We start from the raw sequence: 24,489 nt of genomic DNA on the forward strand, positions 1-24,489 counted from the left end.
GGGTTTTTAGACGGTAAGCAAAGAAATTATGAAACTCTTAATTTTTAAAGTATCTGTAGGCAATGGTAACCATTTATAATCAGATTGCTCGTTTGCCGCTGTAGTAATTTATGAAAAAAAAATTAATTTGACAGTTAATTTTCTTACCATTGATATGAAATCTGAACCTTTATGGGCAGCCTGTGGCGCTTCGATAACAATCACACCCCACGCGGTTAGCGCACTCGCCTGCAAAAAGCGGTTAGCTTGCCACACTCCTCTCCTGTTTCACAAACAAAATAAGAAAATTTGTCATTTATTAATAAAAATTTTGGTACTACTATTAAGATAAATATTGTTTGGAAAATTACAAATGCTCGTTAAAGAGTTATCAGTCAGATAAAAATAAATTTTAAAGGAAACTGGAATCCAACCGGAGTTGCACGGAGACCTCGCGTTGATTCTGCACTGGACTAATCGCTTTGTTATTTTGTTGGTCAAATTCAGGGTACGTAACCTTAAAATTTTTGGAGGCTGGATCTGGAAGAGGAACCCGAGTTGGCACCTTAGTATTTTGGGGTCTACTTAAGTACCTATCCACCTTATAAGCACGACTGCTAAACTCGATGGACCTGTCACACTGTCTCCTCGTGAGTCATGTTTGAAAATGATTTATCAATAAAAATATCAAACAGGATTTAATTCGAAAAACGCAGACAGTTTCGAAATACATATCAAGTAACTACTTAAACTTAGATTTCTTAAATGGCCTATTTTTACCTAGGATCGATAGATCTTCCCGCTCCAATATCTAATTTCGGAGCTGGCAAGACTTTAGCATCAGCTTGGAAAAATTTATCTGCAACATCCAACTGAAAGTGCTTAAAGCACTCATTTCTTGAGTAATTCATCTGAAAAACATTAACAAACTTTATTTTTTAATTTTTACACTATGCAAACTATAATGCAAGACCTTTTTAATTATAAGCTGTAATATGGGCTTGCACAAAACTCTAAATATGAAATTTACAGATACTTACGTTACGAATCACTTCTTTAATTTTATTTAAACGGTCGCCAGGCGGAGTCGCTGACTCACGGACCATTATTTGGAGTTGTTTATCGACCATCTGCTTATTGATTGCCTATAATAAAATTTAATTTTAGTAAATATTTAATTAAAATCACTTTGTAAATAAATAGTTTGTATTTAATTACCTGACCATACGATATCTCCAACAGCTCCATTGGGTAATAAATATTTTTATCTCTAGATCCCACCCACAAACAATTCAAATTCGGGTAGCGAATTCTGCAAATTTATAAGAAAATTGACAAATATTCGAATAACATATTTGCTCATTTATTTTTATTATCAAAACAAGCATTTCGGGAAAACATTAAATTAATATAAAATAATGGTAAATAAATATGTATTATAAATCAAACAACAAATTGTATAACATTTGATGTAGGTAATAATTGAAACTGTTATTGAAATAGTTTTTTTTTTTACCTTAATGAAATATAAATTAATTAAAATTTATTTTTTTTTAACAAACCTTAGCAGTTTTTTTTTTTTGCTGCTTGTAATTATGAATTTGTATATATTGTGTTTATTACACAATGAAATAAATAACAATAAATAAAGATATATTTACCTGTAATTCTTTTCAATTTGGAAATACTTCTCAACGGTTATCTTTCTTGTCGTTCCATCGGAATTATTTACGTTGAATGTCAAACGGTTTGGAGGTTCGACAATGTCATTGCAAATATACTCTCGAACTTGACTACCGCCACCTAGTCTTGCTTTCACCTATTTAAAAAAAAAAAAAAAAACATGAAGATACATATAAATAAAATTGAAGTGTCTGTCTGTGATTTACGCTGAACAGATTTTTATGGGACTTCAACTAGAAAAAAGAGTAGGTTGTGGAGCAACATATAGGCCACTGTTTATCTCGTAATTTAAGAAAACTTGGGATTTACGCGGGACAGCCATGTTTACGCACGAGTACCTACCGCCCAGATATGAAATAGCCGAACAGTTTCTATTAAAAGCGACAATTTTTGCGAGCATATCTATACTAATAATATAAAGTTGAAAATTTTGTTTGTTCGTTGAAACGCGCTAATCGCAGAAGCTACAGCTTCGCTTTTTCGGCTTTTTTTTTCCTCAAATTAACGCGAGTGAAACCGCGGGGCACAGCTGGTCTATAGTAAGACAAGATAAGTTTGTGTTGTTCTTAATTTGTGTGAAAAAATAATATATAAATTTCGCTTCAACCTGTATTATGCCACTACTGGGCATATACCTCTTTCCCCATGTAGGAGAAGGATCAGAGCTCAATCCACCACGCTGCTCCAATGCGGGTTGGCGGATATATTCCCTACTATGAGTAACGACCGCTATCAGGTGTACATGATAACAACCGGGGCCGACGGCTTAACGTGCTCTCAGAGGCACGGTGGGGAGACCCACAAGGACTGCACAAACACCCAGACCACGGCAAACACCTGTATGGCCAATACAAATGTTTGTCATGTGCGGGGGTCGAACCCGCAACCGCCAGCGCAACAGGTACAATCCATGGCTGTGACCGTTCCGCCAACGCGGCGATATATAGATTTGATTTTAATTAATTATAATGTTATAGTGTAGACGGCATATTTCAGTAGTTTCATATATTTTATAATTAGATTATACCATAAAATTAAATATTTTATTTTAAGTAAAATTAATAATAATTTAATATAAAAGTCAACACGTCTTTTATGTTTCTCCTCAGTTTTTATTTAAAAAAATATACAGTAATTAATTTGATAAGTGATTAAAACCTGTAATTTCCTTTATTGTATACAAATAAATTAGTGAAGTAAATGAAGGTTGCAGTGCTTATGCACTAATTTGGCCTAATCTGCACAACTGTTGGCACCGCACTCATCACTCATCTTATATCTTCTGTGCGATCTGTTTTTCCTGTATTGTATACTAGTGCACCAAAATGACAAGATTTGAAGACATCCTTGAGGTTCACAAAAGCATTGCTGACTCTCTTGGACAACGGATGTCTGAATTTGAGAGTCAGTTGAGGAGGTCACCAGACAGACTTTCTTCAGCATCAAGCATTGACAGGTTGGAGAGTGAATTTAAGGAGTTTAAAAAGTCAGTCTTTAACATCCTAGGCTTACTCAAATCTCTTACAATGAATCTGGCTACTCAAATTGATGACATTGATAACCGTACCAGGGGGAACGCTCTACTTTTTTATGGAGTTAAAGAGTCAGATGATGAATCTCTTGTGTCCATCATAACCAACACGTTGCAGGATACAATGGGTCTTTCGAATGTTCACTCAACTACAATTCAATACTGTCAGCGTATTGGGGTGAAATCTGACAATAAAATACGGCCTGTATTGGTTCGCTTTAATGATCTCAATGTAAGGTCATTAATTTGGAGCAATAAGAAAAAGCTTAAATCATCACCAGTGTCAGTAAGCGAGTTCTTGACTAAGTCTCGTCAAGCCATCTTCCTGATGGCCAGGAAACACTTTGGCATTTCAAATTCCTGGACTAGCAATGGCATAGTATATGTAAAGCTCCCTAACAATGACCGGAAACGCTTGACAGACAAGAAGTTCTTAGAAGAGTTAATTGAACAGTTCCCTAAGAATACAGACTCTTCTCCCTCTGATGTTCCTGTTGTCGAATTGCCGTCGAACAATGGTTCGCTTCAGGGAGGTTCGGTTAACAAAGTTCCAGAGCGCTCTAAGAGGGTGAGTCCCTCCTCACATATGATCGGTACCCGTAGGAATGCAGCAAAAAAACTGTAATATGTTAGTTCACTTCTTTTTACTCTTTTTTTTGCTTTTGTGTTGTTGCTGTACTGCCCATTTGTAGAACTAGTTTGTATATGTTAATGTCCATTTATGTCTCATGCTTTTGCTTTTGTAATATATGATGTGATTTTGCACTTTTTTACATTACATACATGAGAATATTTAATTAAGTAGCAGGGAAAAAAAATAACCTGTTAATATGTTAGCTCATCTCTTTTTTTGTTTTTTTTTTTTTTTTTTCTTTTCTTTCGCTTTTGTATTGTGTTGTCCTGCCTGTTTGTAACTAGTTTGTATATGTTAATGTCTATTTATGCCTCATGCTTATGCTTTTGAAACATATGATGTGATTTTGCACCTTGTACACTACATACATGATAATGTTTAAACAAGTAGCAAAAAAACTGTTAATACTCGTATGTTAGCTTAATTCTTGTAGTTATTTATTTTTTTGCTTTTTGTATTGTCGCTGTCCTGTCTGTCTGTAACTAGTTTGTATATGTTAATATCCATTTATGTCTCATGCTTTTCCTTTTAAAATCTTTGACTTGACTTTGCACTTTGTACATTATATACATGATAATATTTAAATCTCTTACTATAAACTACTTGGTATGTTTTGTTCAAATCCAATTTATTGTTTGGGTTGTAACTATGTTTTATTTTCTTGTATATTTTTTTTAACTGTTTATTTAATTTAATATTTATCGCTACCTAATGTGTTTTGTTTACAAGTAATACTGACATAGTTGACATCTGTCAAAGACAAAAATATAGCCTTGGACTCTTTTATTTTGAGTCATTTGATTAATTTAGCTTATTTTTTTTTAGTTTTTTTTTTTTTTTAAATCTTATTGTTTTTTTAGTTTTTTTTTTTTTTTATCTTAACATACCTTGCATAAATATTAATTATGCACTGAATGGATTCATTATTTACTATTTTCACTTTTTATTGTGTGAGGTGTACTCTCGTCTCACATTTTTTTTTTTTCTTCTATCAGTGCCGGCAGTTTGTGCAGTAAAATAATGCTTCATTATTTACATATATATTTTTTTATCATATGCTATTATCATTTTTCTTTTAACTTCATAATTATTACTGTTAGTTATTATTATATTTTACTATTATTTTATTATATTTATAGATACATATACTCCCATTATTTATTTATTTTTTTGTATCTTTCTAAATTTAATTTGTCTTTTGAATTATTTAGTAACTTGCAAACACACACATGACATCCAGCGATGATTCTTTTTACTCCGCCGATTCTCTCAATGAGCCTTCGTTGTGTTTAAATTTAAGCAACAATTGTTTTTCGCTTGGCGATGTTTTAAGCAATGCGTTCGATGGTTTTGCAAAAAATTTTAATATATGTCATATAAATGCTCAAAGCATACCTAGTCACTACAAAGACCTGCTTACTGAGTTCTCTCTTGATACTTTGCACGCTATTCTTATCTCTGAGTCTTGGTTAAAACCTTCACTTTCTTCTTCTTATTTTCCTATTCCTGGCTTCATATTAGTAAGAAACGATCGTATTGGCAGAAGAGGTGGTGGTGTAGCTATATATATTAAAAGTCATCTATCCTTTAAACTTATATGCCAATCTTCTCCAACTCATCACGCTTCTATAGAATACATTTTTTTGGAGATAAATTTAGGGCGTAAAATAGCTCTTGGAGTGATCTATTGTCCTCCAACGATTGATTACTTTTCGCCTTTGGAGGACGTTTTCGAGCGTGTTTTGTCTAATTACAAAGAACTTGTGATAATGGGAGACTTTAATACCTGCTTACTCAGAAATGATCATAGATCATCCAAACTTCGTGCAATTGTTGATTCAGTTAACTTGGAATTTCTGCCACTTTTACCTACACACTTTACAAAAACTTCTGATTCTCTTTTAGACCTTGTCATTTGTTCTGATATTAAACGTGTTTCCAGATTTGGCCAATACCCAGCCCCCGCTTTCTCTCATCACGATTTAATCTACGTCTCTTACAATCTTAAAACCCCAAAGCCTAAGCCTCCTACTTTATTTCTAAGGAATTTTGGCATCCTTGATATTGAAAAATTATCTACTGATGCGTCTTCCATTCCCTGGGCTTGTGTTTACGAGATGCAGACTATTGATGCTAAGGTCAATTTTCTTTGTTCCAATATCACTTACCTTTATAACAAGCACGCACCTTTACGTAAAGTAAAAATAAGGAGGCACGGGACAGCCCCCTGGATTAATTTGGATATACGAAAAGCCATGGCCAAGAGGGACAGTGCATTTCGAAAATTTAAGCTGTATCGATCGGAAATCAATTGGTCAATCTACAAAGCTGCTAGGAATAGGTGTAACCAAATGTGCAGGAATCACAAGCGCCGATTTATTTCGGATAAAATATGTAACTCCTCAACTACAGACACTTTAAAATTTCTTAAATCTTTAGGTATAGGCAAAGACACTAACTCTAATAACAACATTTCCGTAGATATTGATGACCTAAGCCGCCACTTTAATACTTCTCATGTTTTTGATGATAACACCAAACATGACACTTTATCTACGATCCTAAGTCTGCCAAAATATGAAAAGTCCACATTTAGTTTCTCACAAGTAAGTGATGCCGATGTACGGAAACGTGTGTTGTCACTTAAATCCAAGGCTCTAGGTTGTGATGAAATTGGTCGCACAATGATTATTCATATTTTGGAATCTATACTACCTGCTGTTACTCACATTGTCAACTTTTCTCTAACTTCAGCTACCTTTCCGGATTTGTGGCGACGGGCTCTGGTTCTCCCATTACCAAAAATTTCTAACGCATCCCTTCCGAATCATTACCGTCCTATTTCTGTTCTCCCGTTTCTCTCCAAAATTCTCGAATCTATCGTCCACAGCCAGTTGTCTGAATATCTTTTATCTTGCAACTTATTGGATCATTTTCAATCCGGATTTCGTGTAGGCCACAGCACTACTACTGCTCTGATTAAAGTGACCGAGGATATAAGAGAGGGGATGGAGAACAAATCCGTGACAATTCTAACACTTATAGATTTTAGTAACGCTTTTAACGCGGTGGATCACGATTTGTTACTCGCTCTAATATCTCGAATTAACATCTCTGACGTTGCTCTTCAGTGGTTTTCTTCATATCTTTGGGGACGCAAGCAAGCGATATGCATTGGCTCTAAGCGTTCTGATTGGTGCGACGTTGCTGCGGGCGTTCCTCAGGGTGGAATTCTCTCCCCACTACTATTCTCACTATTCATTAATTCTATTACTTCTATACTTTCCTGCCAGTACCACCTTTACGCTGATGACTTGCAGCTTTATGCACAAACTAGCATCGACCGTCTTGATGATACCATTGCTAAGCTTAATGATGATCTTTCGCGTATCTCGGTCTGGACCAAAAATTTTGGAATTAATGTCAATCCCTCTAAATGTCAGGCTATGATTGTTGGGAGTTCTCGTCAACTATCAAAAATTCAACAACCTACATCACCTCTCTTTTTCAATAACGTGGTTATCCCGTTTTCCTCTAAGGTTAAGGATTTGGGTGTGACTTTGGATTGCTCTCTCAGTTGGGCGGATCAGGTTCGTGAGATATCTCGCAGGTTTTATGCATTCTTTCATTCTATCTTGCGCTTTAAAAATTTTCTTCCCGTGAAGGCCAAGATTGATTTAGTAAATTGTTTTCTTTTACCTATTATTGATTACGGCGATGCTTGCTACCCTGACTTAAGCGAGGAGCTCCTGATCAAGCTGCAAAGACTGCAAAATACTTGCATTCGCTTCATTTATGGGCTGCGCAAATACGACCATATTTCGTCCTACCGGTCTCAACTGCAATGGCTGCCGATTAAAGAAAGGCGAAAATTGAGAATTCTCTGTACCCTCTATTCTGTAATTTCCAACCCTTTTGCTCCTTCTTATTTAAAATCTAAATTTAATTTTCTCTCTAACACTCATTCTAGGGATCTTCGTTCTTCTCTTAACCTTACTCTATGCATACCTTCTCATAAATCTGGTTTTGTGTCTAATTCTTTTACAGTTAATGCCATCAGACTGTGGAATGAGTTACCGGTCAACATCAGGAACTCTCCTTCTCAACTTTCTTTTAAAACCCAGGTTAAAAAGTGGTACCTAAAAAAACTCTGTCAATAGCCCCTCCTTATTTATCTTTTTACTCTCCTCATCTTAGGCTTACATTAAATATAACTTCATGTCATGACATTTCTTCGTGTGTTTACTTTTGTTTGAACGTATTTTTTTTTTTCTCTTTTTTATATATTTTGTTTGTAGTATGTATATATATAAGTATATTTATGTATTTATATGCGTATGTTTATTTTGCTTGTATTGTTTTATAGTCCTACCTACACTTACTTTTACTATTTTTTTTACGCCTTAAGGTTGACTGGTAGATAAGGCTGTACGGCCTTAAGTCCGCCTTTTGCGCAACGTGCTATCTTGATGTGTTGTTATGTTGTTTTTTTTTTTTTTTTGGAGTTGTGTAATAAAGTTTGAATAAATAAATAAATAAATAATAATTAGTAATGTAGTAATATTACTTTGCATTGGCAGAAACATTTTTTTTATGTCACTAGGTCGGCAAACAAGCGTGCGGCTCACCTGATGGTAAGCGATTACCGTAGTTTATAGACGCCTGCAACACCAGAAGCATCGCAAGCTCATTGCCGACCCAATCCCCAATCCCCCCAGGAGCTCTGGTCACCTTGCTCACCAACAGGAACACAACACTGCTTGAAAACAGTATTCTTTAGCTGTGATCTTCTGTAAGGTCGAGGTACTACCCCAGTCGGGCTGCTCCATATTTTGAGCAGGAAATTCCTGCTGTGCCCTACCTCAGTTAAACATTTTAAATTAAATTAAATTAAATTAATCCTGTTTATTGACTACACATATGACATGAAAGAGATCTTAATTCAAGTAATCGATTTACCCTCAGTCCCTTAAGGAAATGTTTAAAATAATCTAAATCCCTCTGTCTCTCTAGCGGCGTATTTGGATCCATCCTAAAATCCTTTATAAGTGCATCGAGCAATGATTGATGCCTCGGTATCGCTTTATGTGCCACTGAAAATTAAGAAAACATACAATTATTTATACATAGATGTTTCATGAAATATGCAATGGACTAGAAAAGATATCCTAAAGGGATTGCTAGTTTTTGAGAAAATCCTGGCTGTATCCTGATATATAAATAACAAGTACCTTAATAACTTATTTCAGTTACATTATTTGTACATAAATAAAGAAGACAAGTACCTAGTAGTAGTAGTAGTAGTAGTATGTATGAACCTTTATTTTATACAAGGTCGGCAAACAACCATACGGTTAGCCTGATGTTACGCGTATACCGCACCAAATATGAACACTTTGCAACACCAGAAGCATCACAAGCGCGTTACCGATCCTACTCCCAACACTCCCCAGGAGCTCTGGCTGCCGTACTCATCACATGAACAGAACAATACTTTAAAGCAATATTATGTAGTTGCGATCTTCTGCAAGGTTAAGATTTTTCTGCTAAACGGGCTGCTCCAGACTTAAGACTTTCTGTTGTGCCCTTTTTTCAATAAAAACAAACAACGTTCCACTAAACCATTAGAAACTATTTAAAAAAAAAGGAAAGGAAATCAGTAAAGTTGTTCTCAAGACATGGCGTGACCGAGGAAAATAGGGATTCAATTTTATTTATATAGTACAAATATTTGTATAATTATTTAACATTAAGCCAAAATATTTTTACCGTCAATATTGATAAATGGACGTGAAGTGAATATCGCAGACTGGAACAGACCAGTCCACATTTCCATTCCATAGGTGAGATCGATGGGGTTCGACGGACGCATAAAATACTGTCGTCCAACCTATGAAAGTAGATTAACCCATTAAAGTTTATTAATTATTAATATATCTTAATAAAAAATATATCTTAATCTTCAACATTCTCATAAAAATTATCGTTTTATTGAAATAGGATTTTTTCCGAAACAAATTCTATCTGAATCTGTTAAAGCAATCGATAATGGCATAAAATGATGATTTAAAAGTACGTATGCATACGTTAATATTGTATGTCAACAGGGTATTACACAATACATTTATTTATTATATTACATCAATATAAGCACTGGTATAAATGCCAATAAAAGATGTGTACAACATTCTTATAAAAACTAGGACACGTTATCACATATACACAATATATTGCAGCAGTTAATAGTTATAATAAAACAAATGAAAATTAACAAAAATAAAAATAGGTAAAAAAACTTTTTAAGTTAAACGGTTTTATGTTAAACATACATTCCAATGTTTAAGATAAATGTACTAAAAACCAAAAAATAATAAAATAGATAAAGTCGTGGGAACTATAAACATATGCATAGACTAGACTAAAATAAAACCGTGGGGCACGTCAATTGTCTACAATCGTTGATTAAAATGTTTGTTTTGTAATGTTACACTATAATTAGGCAGTTGTTCAACCGACAACGATGGACGTGTGATAAGTAGGGCTAGAATGTGGAAACAAGCTAGCAAGCTCGATTATAAGCGAGTTTTAGGGTTTCATAGTGGTGAGCGAGTAGTACTTTTATCATATGTTTTGTCGATTAAAGACAAACTACGAGCAGTGAAAAGATTCCTCGCCAGCCAGCAGTGTGAATGTCCAACGATAAACTAGTTGAAACATCTCTTTTATTTACATGGAGTGTATAACTATTGGAATTTCCATGAGCAAGAAAATTGTAAGTAATTTCCTCACCGTCTGCGGGCCAACTGCCTATTTTAACGACGAATTAAACGATTCTTCTATCGCACATTAAGTCGATAATTTGTAGACAATTGACGTGCCCCACGGTTTTATTTTAGTCTAGTCTATGCATATGTTTATAATTCCCACGACTGTATCTATTTTATTATTTTTTGGTTTTTAGTACATTTATCTTAAACATTGCAATGTATGTTTAACATAAAACCGTTTAACTTAAAAAGTTTTTTTACCTATTTTTATTTTCTAGTTTTTAGTTTTTATTTCGCATTCTGTTTAATTCATTTAGTGCTTCATTATTGCAAGGCCCATCTTAAATATTGAGGTTGTATAGTGCACTGTATTCTTCTTGTCAAGCCCTTTTATTTGATACCCATATTGGTGGGATTAATAAAAAATTGTTATCAGACATTTGGTAGCGGCGGCCAGCTTAGATTTCAATTTTGCATAGTAAATTGTATTCTACTTGTTGAGACCTTTCATTTGATACCCATGTTGATGGGATTGATAAAACCTAAGTTATCCGCCATTTTGTAGAGGCCGCCATCTTGGATTTTAATTTTATATAGTACATTGATTATACTGGTTGAGCACTTTCATTTGATACCCATATTGATGGGATCGATAAAACCTACGTTATCCGCCATTTTGTAGCGGCCGCCATCTTGTATTTAAATTTTTTATAGTATATTGTGTTCTGCTTGTTGAGCCCTTTCATTTGATACCCATATTGATGGGATTGATAAAACCTACGTTATCCGCCACTTTGTAGCGGCCGCCATCTTGGATTTCAATTTTTTATAGTATATTGTATTCTGCTTGTTGAGCCCTTTCATTTGATACCCATATTGATGGGATTAATAAAACATAAATTATCCGCCATTTTGTAGCGGCGGCCATCTTGAATTTATAATGATAATGAATAAACATAATTGTATTGTCACCAAAATCCAAAGTGTATACAAAATTTCAGATTAATCGGTTGACAGGAAGAGGGTGAAATTTGAATTACTAAATTTGACCCAAGAATAAAAAATAAAACAAACGGGGTGAGCTAAATAAAACCGTTTAAAAAAACCGTTTAAAAAAAGATGAAACCATTATTGGTATAAACTAAATTAAGCTAAAAAAAAGTTATAGCTGCTTAGAGAGCATATACAGTCATTGAAACCCGCTTGTCATATATATTAAGAGTACAATTTTAAAAGTAGGCAAATTTAACAGAATACTTCTAAAAATACAGACTAAACATTAAATCCACTATTGAAAATATTATTAATAATTTGCACTAAAATATAAATAAATAATTCAGCAAGCAGCTGCAGCTAGTAAAAAGTTTTTACTAAAACTATAAATTTCATACTGACCCTAATGTAATTTTGCAAAGTTCCTTGCTGTAATATAACATCAATACATTGGATAGCTTCTGTTGGTGGACTCAACGAAGACCCTGCAGTTTGCATATGACTGAAAATAAACATTCGTTATTTGTTTGTCAATGGAATGTCTAGAGTTGGTAATATTCTATGTGGAATAAAATTTATATGAAAAATAATAGTTGTTATTTTACAGTCATGTAATTATTACTGGTGACTAATATAGTAATCGATTTTATAATTTTATCGTGAAAGTGTAAAATATCCATTCATATAATTTATAACTAGAATTTAAAAATTTGAGAACGCCTAATCCTCAACATTGAAGGTAGTGTAATAAGAGGGGCAAAAGACGAGTAAACCTGTTTTACCCTGTTTCACGATTATACTGTTCTTAAATATAAATAACGATTTACCTATTATTAAAAAACTCGAGTAAAAAAAATACTTCGAAAATAATTAGGTGGGGGGGGCTCCACTCATTTGTTGCCAGAAAACCTCTAATACCTTTAGATCAAACAATAGAGTTTTATTTAACGGAACCCTGGACCATCATGGTCGTGTGGGTTTCAATTTAACAGAAGAAACCAAATTTAAAACACATTTTTTTTTAAATAAGGTGTTCCTTTCGTAATATAGTTTTTAAATACATACAACATTGTATTCAATTGTTGTATGTGGATATCTGGGTCAGATTCCATTCCTACAAATATGTTTTGGGTAGGTAGGTATAAGCCTAATTATTTTTTGTTTTTTTTTTTTATATACAACTAGGTCGGCAAAAAAGCATACGGCCAACCAGATGGTAAACGGTTACCGTAGCTTACAGACGCCTGCAACACCATAGCATCGGAAGCGCGTTACCCACCCTATCTCCCACTTTGCCACAGGAACACAACACTACTTGAGACCAGTATTAATCGGCTGTGATCTTCTGTAAGGTTGAGGTACTAGGCAGGCTACCTCAGACTATGAGCAGGATATATCCTATAGTGCCTTACCTCAATAGACTAAGCTGTGACAAAATAAAGCAAAATGTAGCAACACTTTTTGCTATAATCACTGCTTCTTAACTAATCCTATTAACTAAACCCAGTTCATGAATTGCCTTTTTAGCGTTTAGCGCGTTTTTATCGAAACTTAGAAAAAAAAGAGATTAACAGATATTTTCGTGTGAGTTATAATATTAATATCTTAATAAACGAATAGGTATTATAGTTACTTTAAAATGGTTCCTGTATCCACAATTCCCGTAGCTTTTATTGTCACCTCATAAGTCATTTTTTTTTCGTTGTCATCTAATATTTCAACCTAAAATTAAATTATATTTTAATAGAACATTCATCACAATAGTATGTGTACGTAATTTTACCAATTTATTTTTATGTGCTTCTACAAACTACGTTCTTTTCACCTAAAAAAAATATTTTTTTTTATATATTACCAAACTTTTGAATAATATACATATATATATATATATATATATATATATATATATATATATATATATATATATATATATTTATATATATAGGTACTGATTTTTATTCTATTAATGTTCTATGGTTAATTTTTCACTTTAGATTTGTAAAAAGAAACTATTCAATACATGGGTATATGTGTACGAAGGTATTATTAATGCACGGAAATTAAACTTACGCTCGCGTTTAGGCGTTCATCGCCAGTTTTCCAAAGAGGATTTAAGGTGAAGCAGTTTTTTTGTTGGTCAAATGCAACTATGTGTTTAGGAAAATGCTGTGCTTTAATTTTTTGAAAAACTTTTGATAACATTTTCTTTGGCCTGTCCGGCTTGAATGAGACATCATAACGATACTGAAAAAAAAAGTATTATAATAAAACATTTTAGAATTCAAAATATTGTTGATGCTAAAAAAACTTCCAGAAAACTTCCTTTGAAATTTGGCTAATTTCTTTTTTTGTTTAAGGTCCTTAAGTCCCACGGAAGGTTTTAATATTTAAAAAAAATTAAAAAATATATATATTTTACTATTAATTTTTGACAGAACTAAGTCTGTCCGGACAGCTACTTAAAAATAATTTTATTATACGATGTAACAAAAAATTTATGATTTTCGCCATTCTTCCTTTATCTGTACTATAAGACGTTGCTTCATATCAAATTTATAGATTCTGAGTTCACGGGATGTACCCTGTAGGTTTTGATTCCATTGTGAGTGTCGAAAATTTACAGCATAAGCAACTGTATTTTTTGATTGCGTTGGCTTAGAATTTTGATTTTTTCACAGCTCTAAGGGACAGTAGGACTGAGTATTGTAAATATGATTTTCAGCTTAATGCATCGACGCGTTCCTGAGAAAAAGGGTCTTGACAAACAGACGGACAACAAAGTAATTCTATAAGGGTTCCGTTTTTTCCTTTTGAAATACGGAACCCAAAAAAGGAGTAAATTTTTTAGAAAAAATAACTGTACGAACAAATATACCATACATATAACTATACTAACCCTAACCTAGCAAAATAAAGTACTTACTACTTTTATAGCTTTAATTTTCATTTCTAAGTAGTTTACGAGTATCTTGATTGGCCTTGATTGCTGGGTAACTATACGGCCTTGTATTTTAGCGGGTACTTGAAGTCGGCTCACAGTACCAGCGGACGATTTTCCTTCAATTTTTCCTTTTTCTCCTGGTTGACTAGGTTTATCAGGTGCTGGCACTTTAGTCATTTGTGGATGTGTTTTTGTTGGTGGTTGAGAAGACCCACCAGCGGGATGAGGTTGTTGCTGCGGCTGTTGTTGTTGGCTAGAAGTACTCCAAGATGGAGCTTGTACTGGTGTATGTTGTTGTGAGGAGGCAGCCGTAGGGTGTGGCTGTTGTATTGTTGCACGTGGAGTTCCCCAAGGAGATGGAGCTGGTACTGGAGCACGTTGTTGTGAGGAAGCAGCTGCAGGATATGGCTGCTGTTGTTGTGGACGTTGAGTGCCCCAAGCAGATGGTGCTTGTACTGGCGGATGTTGTTGTGCGGAGGCAGCCGGAGGATATGACTGTTGTTTTGCATGTTGTTGTGAGGAACCAGTTGCAGGATATGGCTGTTGTTGTAGTGGACGTGAAGTGCCCCAAGCAGATGGAGGTTGTACTTGTGCCTGTTGTTGTGAGGAGGCTGCTACTGGATAAGATTGTTGTTGCTGATGTGAAACAGATTGGGCACCCCAGGCAGGACGAGTTTGCGCTTTAGCATGCACCTGCTGCTCAATACTTGGAACTGGGACAACTTGAGCCTGTGGAGTGGGTGGTGATCTCAACGCTCCTGTTCCTGCAGAAAGTTTGGGAAATGCTTGGGAAGGGCCAGCAGGTGTTAAACCAGACATTTGCTCAGTAGGAACTGTAGAAGAACCTGCATACTGTTCACCAGCAGCAGTGGCCTTTTTCTTTTTACGAGGACGTCTCTTAGATGGACCTAAACCTAACCCAATAACTTCTTCTTCCTCCTCTTCTTTGGTCTCCTTCATAGGCTCCGTAGGCTCCGTAGGCTCAGAAGTACTTCCTATGTGCATTTCTTGCACTTGTTCACTCAATGATTGAGATGAAGAGGGTTCATTACCCTTATCAACTTGTCCTGAAGCTTTACTTTTTTTCTTTCCTAAAAATAGAAATTAATATAAGTAAATTAATTATTCTTAGTTTAAAATTTTACTTCTTGTATAAAATAGGTTGTAGTGTCCAACCATTATACTGTTGTGGTCAATTATTCTATTTTAGTGGATTTCTATTCTGTTGTAATTGACAATCGTCGGTTACAGTGTAGTGGTTTGATTACTGACTTTAAAGTCGGCGGTGGCAGTTGTAAATCGTGATCTAGGCAAAAATTTGTTTTTCGCCTGTAGTTATCTCCTGCCAGTGTCGGTTCTATCATGTAGACCTAATGTACATATTTTTCAAAAATCCTGTAGTAGAGATATAATCAATTCTTATATTTATTATTTGTATAACAGTAACTACAAATATTTTTTTGATGTATCACAAAATTACGTCTCTCTAGCCTTGTCAAAATTCTTGTATATGCGTGGTAAACTTTCAAGACTACCGTGCATGTACATATCTTCCTTTATAATAACAAATTAGATGTCGGCATAAAAATCAGAGAAAGAACTTATGTCAAATCCACCGTATACTATGGGTATCGTGCGGATATGCTTGTTAAACAATGCTTATATATTTCATAAATTAAATAGGAAATAGTTAATTGACGTCTAATATGAATGAATATAATTTACATAAACAAAATAATAAATGCTAAGTAGCCAACAAAAAGAAATAACGTGTTGGCGAAACTTTCAAATTGTCACAGCACTGACTGGATACGCTGGCGATCGCGAATTCGATCCCAGCTCATAGCACACCTTGTATAGGCCATATGTGTTTAGCGCGGTTCAGACGGATACAGGAGAAATTCCTATTGAGAGCCATTAAGTGACAGGTGTTTCTTTATGTAAAAATAAAAAGCAAATAAAGAATTTTTAAATAATATTGATGTTCATTGAACAACCGCTCTGGCGTAGTGGTGCATGCGCCTTGTAAGTGCATAAACATCAAAGGTTTATGGTTTCGATTACCGCTCGGGGTCGGATATTTGTGTACAAATATTTCTTTCCGGTTTAGATGTCTGTCCTTGTGGGTCTCCCCACCAAGGAGTTAGGAGAAGACGTTAAGCTGTCGGTCCCGTTTGTTATCATACACCTGCAGGCCTAGCATGCGCGCCACGACAAAATTTTGTCTACCCCTTTTCTCGTATTATCTCTCTATGTCTACAGTAGCTAACATGCGTGCACGCGATACTCTTCTCGTTACGTCAAGAAGAGATAATCATTAAATTTTAGTGATCTGTGATATTTATCTCTACGGAAGCTAACATGACATCGTAATTTTGTCGAATTTTGTCGTTTTAGGAAGAGAAACTTCTCGTCTTCAATATTATCGACGAGAAAGACGATAAATAAAAAATAAATAAAACCGGGTGCCTATTTTAATTTTAATAATAATAATAATAATACTTTATTTCAGACCAAAGTATAAGTCCATATTGGGTTAGTACAACAAGACAAGACAATATTCAGAATAAAAAACAAAACAAAATTATATTGAAAAAATCAATAACTAAAAATAAAATTAAATAGAATAAAAGTAAAATCAATAATCAAAAAAAAAAAAATTCAAAAATTCAAAAAATTTTAAAAATTAAAAAAAAAAAAAACAAACAAACAATGCATGATAGAATTACAATTATCTAAATTTTAAAAAAATTAAAAAAAAAAAAACAAACAAACAATGCGTGATAGAATTACAATTATCTAATGTGCGACAAGATATAAAGCACAACCCGAGCATATTGTTTTACATATATAATTAAATTCATTTACTTACGCCGTTTTATTTTCCATATTAGATTTTTTAAATTAGATATACACTTTTTATCTTAGCCAAAAGGCCGAGAACATTGTTAAATAAAACATGTGTCACTCGTTTGAAATTGGTCAATAACCTTGTAAATTCAACTTTACGACATAAGAAATAAGAATGATATTCAGTTGTGATTATGGTTGATAATGTTTCTCTACTCGACAAGGCGAAGTCTTCGGAAGAGAATTTTGTCTCTCGTAGTGCACATGTTAGGGTAATCGAGAAAATACTCGATGTAGACATTATCTCTCTCTCTCGTCAAGAGATATCTCGTTGTATGCATGCTAGGCCGGCTGATAGCGATTATTACTCGTAGTAGGGAATGTATCTGCCTATCCGCAGTGGAGCAGCTTGGTGGATTAAGCCGCTCCAAATCCTTTTCCAATATGAAAAAGAGGCCCATGATCATCAGTGAGACATTACAGGCTGAATAGTTCTTCATTCATATTATCAAGTATACAAATTATAGATATTGCAAAATTGTTAAAAATAATAAACATAAAATTACCTCGCCCCATGTTGACGGCTATTAAATCTGTAAAAGAAAAAATCTTATATCATCACTCACTCAATGTTTGCATATTTTCAAATAGTCGGTATCAGTAAAATATTCTTTAAGCTTTATTTCATAAAGTTAGATCAGGTACTTTTGAAGATATTGAAGATTTTCTAACCAAACCTTTTTCTTTGCGGCCAGTTTATTTTTTAGTCTACCTGTGTTGTATTATACCTTGTTTTAATCGAAATGTGGTGCTTGTCAAGTAGTCTTATTTAAATTTGATCGAGATCTAACGAATACTTGGTTATTTTTTGGTCTACCTACATTGTATAACTTGTCGAAGTAAATACAGTTGTTCTTTTTTTGTGAGCAAACACAATTATTTTAATAGATTCATAATGTAAAAACCTTTGTTGTTTACAAATAATATATAAATTCAACGACAACATACAGCAGCAAACTTCAGCCTATCGCAGTCCACTGCTGGACATAGGCCTCCCCAGACATCTCGGTCTTCCGCAATCGCGGTTACTTTCGTTCTCTCGCGGATAGTCTCATTTCTAATCCTATCTTTGAGAGAGACCCCAAGCATAGCCCGTTCCATTGCATGTTGAGCGACTTTAAACTTGTGGACCATTAGTGTCCACATCTCGGCTCCGTATGTTAACACAGGCAGGACGCATTGCTCGAAAACTTTTGTCTTCAAGCATTGCGGAATCTTCGAAGTGAAGACTCGATGGAGTCTCCCAAACGCCGCCCAGCCCAACCGAATCCTCCTATCGGCCTCCTTCTCGAAGTTGTTGCGGCCTAGTTGGATAGTATGGCCTAGGTAAATATAATCCTGAACAACTTCGAGAAGGGTACCATCGACGGATACCAGTATCGGTATGACTTAGTTATTAAACATAACTTTCGTCTTATCCAAGTTCATACAGAGACCGACACGTCGGGCGGACTCATTTAGACCAGCCAGCATTTGGCCTAACTCATCCAGCATCTCCGCAAAGATAACAATATCTTCGGCGAAACGAAGGTGAGAGATAAATTCACCATTGACGTTGATGCCTCACCAACGACAACATAAATTACCGTTATTATTTACGCTTTGTGACTACAGTAGTAAAAAGCCGACCGATGGCAGGATAAATATCCAACTACTGGCTTTGAAATTCACAGGCCGAGGACGGGCAGCAGCGTATTCGGTGCGACAAAGCTAGCCCTGCGGTCACCAACCCACCTGCCCAGCGTGGTGACTATGAGCAGAACACGCCATTTTTGACATGAACTTGTGGAAGCTATGTCCTGCAGTGGAGTGTGATAGGTTGAAGAATTACATCAACCAGTAATACAACATAGGTAAATGAAAAAATTGACAAGTAATAAGCATTATAAGAGATAAATGAAAAATTACTTGTCAGATTTCAATTAAATTTAAAATTATATTTTATTTTATTTTTAAAAAATTTAAAAATAAATAATATAAATTATATCAAATGTAAAAATAAACATTATTATTATATAATTACTATAATAATAATTACTAATAATAATTAAATTTAAAAATAATACTAATAAAAAAACGTTGACCCAACAACACATCGGCGCAAGTCACAGCAGAGGTGCGTGTGTGGCGGGTGCGTGTTTAATCCCCGCACATGACAAACATTTGTATTGGCCATACAGATGTTTGCCGTGGTCTGGTCAATCCTTGTGGGTCTCCCCACCATGCCTAAGAGAGCATGTTTATATTGTAAGTAGGCCAAGTAGGCCATAAGTGTACATATACGTTAACTAGACAATAAGTGTACATATATTATAGATAGCAAGTAAGTGTATATATAAACATAGATAATAATAATTATTATAATAATAGTGACAACAATAATTATAGTAAGGCGCAATATAATTCTATGTCTTTTTGCATGTAAGATATCAATTAAGTTTAGCATAATTTTGGTCGGTGGACTCACGTCTGCATTAGGGATACTAAGACAGAATAATTAGGTCTCTTAATGTAAGCTGCAGTAGTGTACCAAGTAAACGATCAGTAATAAAACTAAAAATCGGAATAACAAAAGCATGGGCACTTTAAGCCTGTGTACATAACTTTATTTATAAAAAAAAAAAAAAAAAAGAGAGCATGTTAAGCCGTCGGTCCCCGTTGTTATCACGTACACCTGATAGAGATTGTTACTCATAATAGAGAATAATTATATCTGCCAACCGGCATTGAAGCGTGGTGGAATAAGCTGTGATCCTTCACCTATATAGGTATAGGGAATGAAAAGTGGGATAAAAAAAGTGGGATATTACAGGCTGAAGCGCGGAGCGAACTAATAACAAAACCGCAGAACTGAGAACCTTTTCTTACGTTTTTTTTTTTTTAAGTTAGCTAAAAATGATGAATAAAATGTATAGAGGGACAAGCAAAATAAGCGCATTAAGACGTCGAGTTGCGGAAAACAGCCCGTGTTTATCAAATTCAACATGTATCGAGGAATATATGTATATTGTATGAAAATTATAATTACTTTCAAATTAAATCACTTAAATTTTGTTTGTTACTTTCTAGTACAACACATAAGGACTACAAGAATATATAAAAGCCCTAGAAGATTCCATTATTCAGTAAACAGCGTCAAGGATGATGCAACTTTGTGCACCGATGTTGAATTTAAGATACCCTCATAGGTAAATGTTATTCCCACACCTTTCAACCCTTTTTTTTTCTTTTTTTTTTAATATAGATCTAAAGATGAATTTCTACGTTAAATAAAGTTATAGTTTGCAATACAAGCACAAAATTTGTTTGGCTTTATAAACAATTTAAAAAATGGAACTTACCTCAATTGATATTTGATCTTTCAACACACAATTTCGATATATGACTAAAAAATAACTAGACAGTATGCAAAATATAATAAAATACACAAATCGACAAACACTTTACTAAAATCCACTTTTAGTACTTTTATTAAAAATGTACTTATGTACTCTTTGATGTAGGTTACAGCGCGACGTTATTTGTCTCTACTTGGTTTCTAGTTTTCTATTTTGTATTTTCTACTTCGGCGTTTTCTACCAAGAGGTACTGTGTAAGAATTGTACCTTTGTTACGTTGGTTGGTCTATGTCTATGGTTTCCTGTATGTATAGTGTGGTATGAGTGTGGTACTACTAACCACGGTGTACAAAATATAATAAACACATTAACACAGTGACAGATAAACGACAGACTGTATTCATAGACGATATTGATTTATAATCAGTTTTTAAACTGCGATTCTGCGATACACTGCCAAACATTGATAATTTATTTTAACTAGCTGCCCAGACAGACTTCATTCTGCCAAAAGTTAATAGTAAATATGGAAAAAAAAATTTTTTTTAGTATTAATACCTTCCGTGGGACTTAAGAAACATACAAAAAATAAATTAGCCGAATCGGTCGAGCCGTTCTCGAGTTATGCGCTTAGCAACGTTCATTTTTATTTAAATAGATTTATAAATATTAATATTAATAGAAACTACACGACATTTCAATATTTATGGCCAAAATTATTAAAATAATAATAATTTTGATCAGCCGCTCTGGTGTAGTAGTGCAAATAGTCACCTAAAATATTGTTGGTTTGCGGGTTCGAATCCCGCTCGGGATGGGTATTTTAATTCGTACAAATATTTCTTGCCAGTTTTGATGTTGTTCCTTGTGGGTCTCCCCACCATGCCTCGGAGAGCATGTTAAGCCATCGGTACCGGTTGTTATCATAAATACCTGACAACGATCGTTACTGACAGTAAGGAACATATCGCCAATCCGCAGTGGAGCAGCATGATGAATTAAGCTTCAATACTTCTCTTACATGGAGAAAGAGGCCATGCAGTGGAATGTTATAGGCTAAATGCACTAAATTCGCAGGAAATAAATAATTCTTTTATAATTATAATAATTTTTACCTATTAATAATTATTCCAAACAGCAATAATTTATTTTAAAGTAAGTATTATGGAATTAATTAAACATAATCATTGAGTGACCAAAACCGAATATATTTACTCTCAACTAACGTTATATTGAAATTGAAGTAATAATTCAATATCTGTAACAAAATTTATAATATATATTTATGTACCATATATATTAATACTAATGAAATAATGTGTAGGAGGCTTGTGGAATTACAACATTTAAGTAATAAACAGTATATTGTATATAAAAAACACTTTTTGGAAGTTCTTGGAACAGGACCTTGAATATCTAACGGACGCTTCTAATATCGGCTATTTGATATAACGGAAATATTATTACAAATGTTAATTAATTCAGAGGTCATTTTATGTTGTTTCTTCAAATAATTTAAATATGTTAGATTTCTTAAAACCGATATCAATGATTAATAATCATAGGCTAGGATAGAGAAGAAAATTCTTTTCTTTTTTTGGTGGTTTTGGATAAAATATAGTCAAACACGACTTTTTCGAGTGTCGAACAGTGTACAAAAAATGACAATGTTCAACAGTGTCGACTGTTGATGATGGAAAACGCTTAGTCGAACATTGCATTACACAGCACTACTTTTTATGTAATTGGAAAGCAACTTTAATTATCTTGGAATTTTAAGATTAGATGTAGTTACATGTTTTTGTAATTCCTCGACCATAGACAATTACATAATGATGTTTTTTTTTTTTTAATTTATGAAGACCTGGATTCGAGGCTGTCGCTCTAAACTGCACACACTTTTACATATTAAAAATAAGACACCAATATTATATAGGTAATTATAAACTAACTCTTCTACACTTCATATTTTTTCTTTATTATATCTTCTCTATTGACGAATATATAAACATGAATAATGGATTAAAAAATCTTGGATTGGCTAATATTTCTTCTGGGCGACGGGTAGTCTTTGTTGGAACGAAGTTCCATATGGCAGGCTTGACATTTGGCTGGGCGAGCGAACCGAAAAAAATGTGATACTAAAACCGTTAGAAAAATATATAACGGAAGTGACGTAATATCAGTCAGACGACTGTATAATATGACGTTTGTAAAACTAAAATATTACTAGTAAACTTTTTTTTTAATATTTATGTAATTTTATATTGGACATAAATAAATAAAGACGTTTTTTTATTTCACTTAATAGTTTGAATTATTATTATCATTGTTATTATTATGTTTATTTTATTCGGTGTGTGTTATTTTTTAATAATATGGTTTGTGTCAGCGTATGTCTCACGGCATTTATTACCTACACTTAGGGTCTTGAATAATTTTTAATTTGAAAAGATGAGAGGGAATTAGATAATGTCCAAATCTCATTCTTTTAAGTATGGAGATATTTTTTTTTTGTTCACAGCTGATGATGTGACCAGGGCTTAGTATTGAAGTCTTTTTGAATTTTAGCGTACCATTGTCCTTTATTCTGCTTTGTTATAGTCCAATAATCTCTGCAAAGTCTATTAATCCCGTCTTTGATGATTGGAAAGTAATCGGAGAAAGATATTTTAACAACATCTCTGTGGTCCTCATCATACCCACTTTTTGCAGCTTAATCATCTATTTCATTACCTGATATTCCTCTGTGGGAGGCTAGTTCAACATAAACATTTTCCGCATTTAAATTTTACAGTAAATTTCTAATCTTAAATACTACATAATTTGTTTTAAAGGTTAATTTACATCTGTCTATAGCTAATAAAGCGCTTTTGCTATCGCTAATAATAATAGCATTTATAATATTGCTACTGGAATGGAATTTACATATAATAATGCCATATAAATTGCGTAACATTCCTCAGTAAAAATTATACAATTGTTGTTTAGTAAAATAATTTTGTACAGCCTAAATTACTGTCGAAATGCTTTAACTTCTTGGGTGCTTTTGGATCCATCCGTATAAATTTTACAAAAATGTTTTTTGTGATCTAATAATCTAAGCAATCCTGATTTACTATCGATATCGAGAATAATTGTAATTTTTTTCCCAAAATACTTTCAAACTTATATCCTTAAATAGGCCATAGAGAGTTAGAATAGACAGACTTTGCGATATTTATCGTTAAATGTATAAGAACTGACATTTGCGGAAGCATTGCAGAATTTATTGATTGTGCGTCAATAACATTAGAAGACACTATAGAACTCGATAATTATTCTACTAACGTTAACTTCCTAACTGGTAAAGAAGAGTTTATTGCCAGCATTTTTAGAATAAAACTTCTTGGCTTACATCAAGCGTCTTAATATTAAAGGAGGAATGCCTGTTTCCATTTCCATTGAGTTAATTGGTGTAGATTTCATAGCTCCAGTAATTATTCTTGATGTCCTGTTTTGAATAATATCTAGTTTCTTAAGCAGATATGGTCTAGCATTTATATAGGCAATACTACTACAGTCAAAGTGGCGTCTTACTATGCTTTTATATAAAATATTTAGAATCTTTGCATCAGCACCCCAAAAAGCTCCTGCTAAATATCTTAATAATTATATTGATTCTTTTATAAGCTCTTTTCATATTATACAATTAATATGACTTACAATAGGAA

The 24,489-nt window shown here is 33.7% G+C and overlaps 1 protein-coding gene and 1 long non-coding RNA gene across 2 annotated transcripts in view; one reads left to right on the forward strand and one right to left on the reverse strand.

Moving 5' to 3' along the window:
• Positions 1–21,168, reverse strand: part of LOC123655501 (protein argonaute-2-like) — a 34,112-nt gene extending 12,944 nt beyond the window's left edge. The window contains exons 1-14 of the mRNA XM_045591279.1: positions 20,780–21,168; positions 17,945–17,971; positions 15,078–15,619; positions 14,511–14,762; positions 13,658–13,831; positions 13,221–13,309; positions 11,990–12,089; positions 9,597–9,717; positions 8,787–8,920; positions 1,641–1,798; positions 1,198–1,291; positions 1,020–1,124; positions 760–890; positions 148–262 (exon numbers count right to left, since the gene is read on the reverse strand). Coding sequence (XP_045447235.1) covers positions 148–262; positions 760–890; positions 1,020–1,124; positions 1,198–1,291; positions 1,641–1,798; positions 8,787–8,920; positions 9,597–9,717; positions 11,990–12,089; positions 13,221–13,309; positions 13,658–13,831; positions 14,511–14,762; positions 15,078–15,619; positions 17,945–17,954 — 2,025 coding nt within the window. The 5' untranslated portion in view covers positions 17,955–17,971; positions 20,780–21,168. The remainder of the gene's footprint in view (positions 1–147; positions 263–759; positions 891–1,019; positions 1,125–1,197; positions 1,292–1,640; positions 1,799–8,786; positions 8,921–9,596; positions 9,718–11,989; positions 12,090–13,220; positions 13,310–13,657; positions 13,832–14,510; positions 14,763–15,077; positions 15,620–17,944; positions 17,972–20,779) is intronic.
• LOC123655502 lies at positions 8,319–24,118 on the forward strand. The gene is made up of 3 exons (XR_006743416.1): positions 8,319–8,331; positions 11,773–11,782; positions 24,034–24,118. It is a non-coding gene; the product is annotated as an uncharacterized LOC123655502 (long non-coding RNA).
• Positions 24,119–24,489: the final 371 nt, after the last annotated feature.

This window comes from Melitaea cinxia, chromosome 8 (assembly GCF_905220565.1).
Source record: "Melitaea cinxia chromosome 8, ilMelCinx1.1, whole genome shotgun sequence".
Lineage (NCBI taxonomy): Eukaryota > Metazoa > Arthropoda > Insecta > Lepidoptera > Nymphalidae > Melitaea > Melitaea cinxia.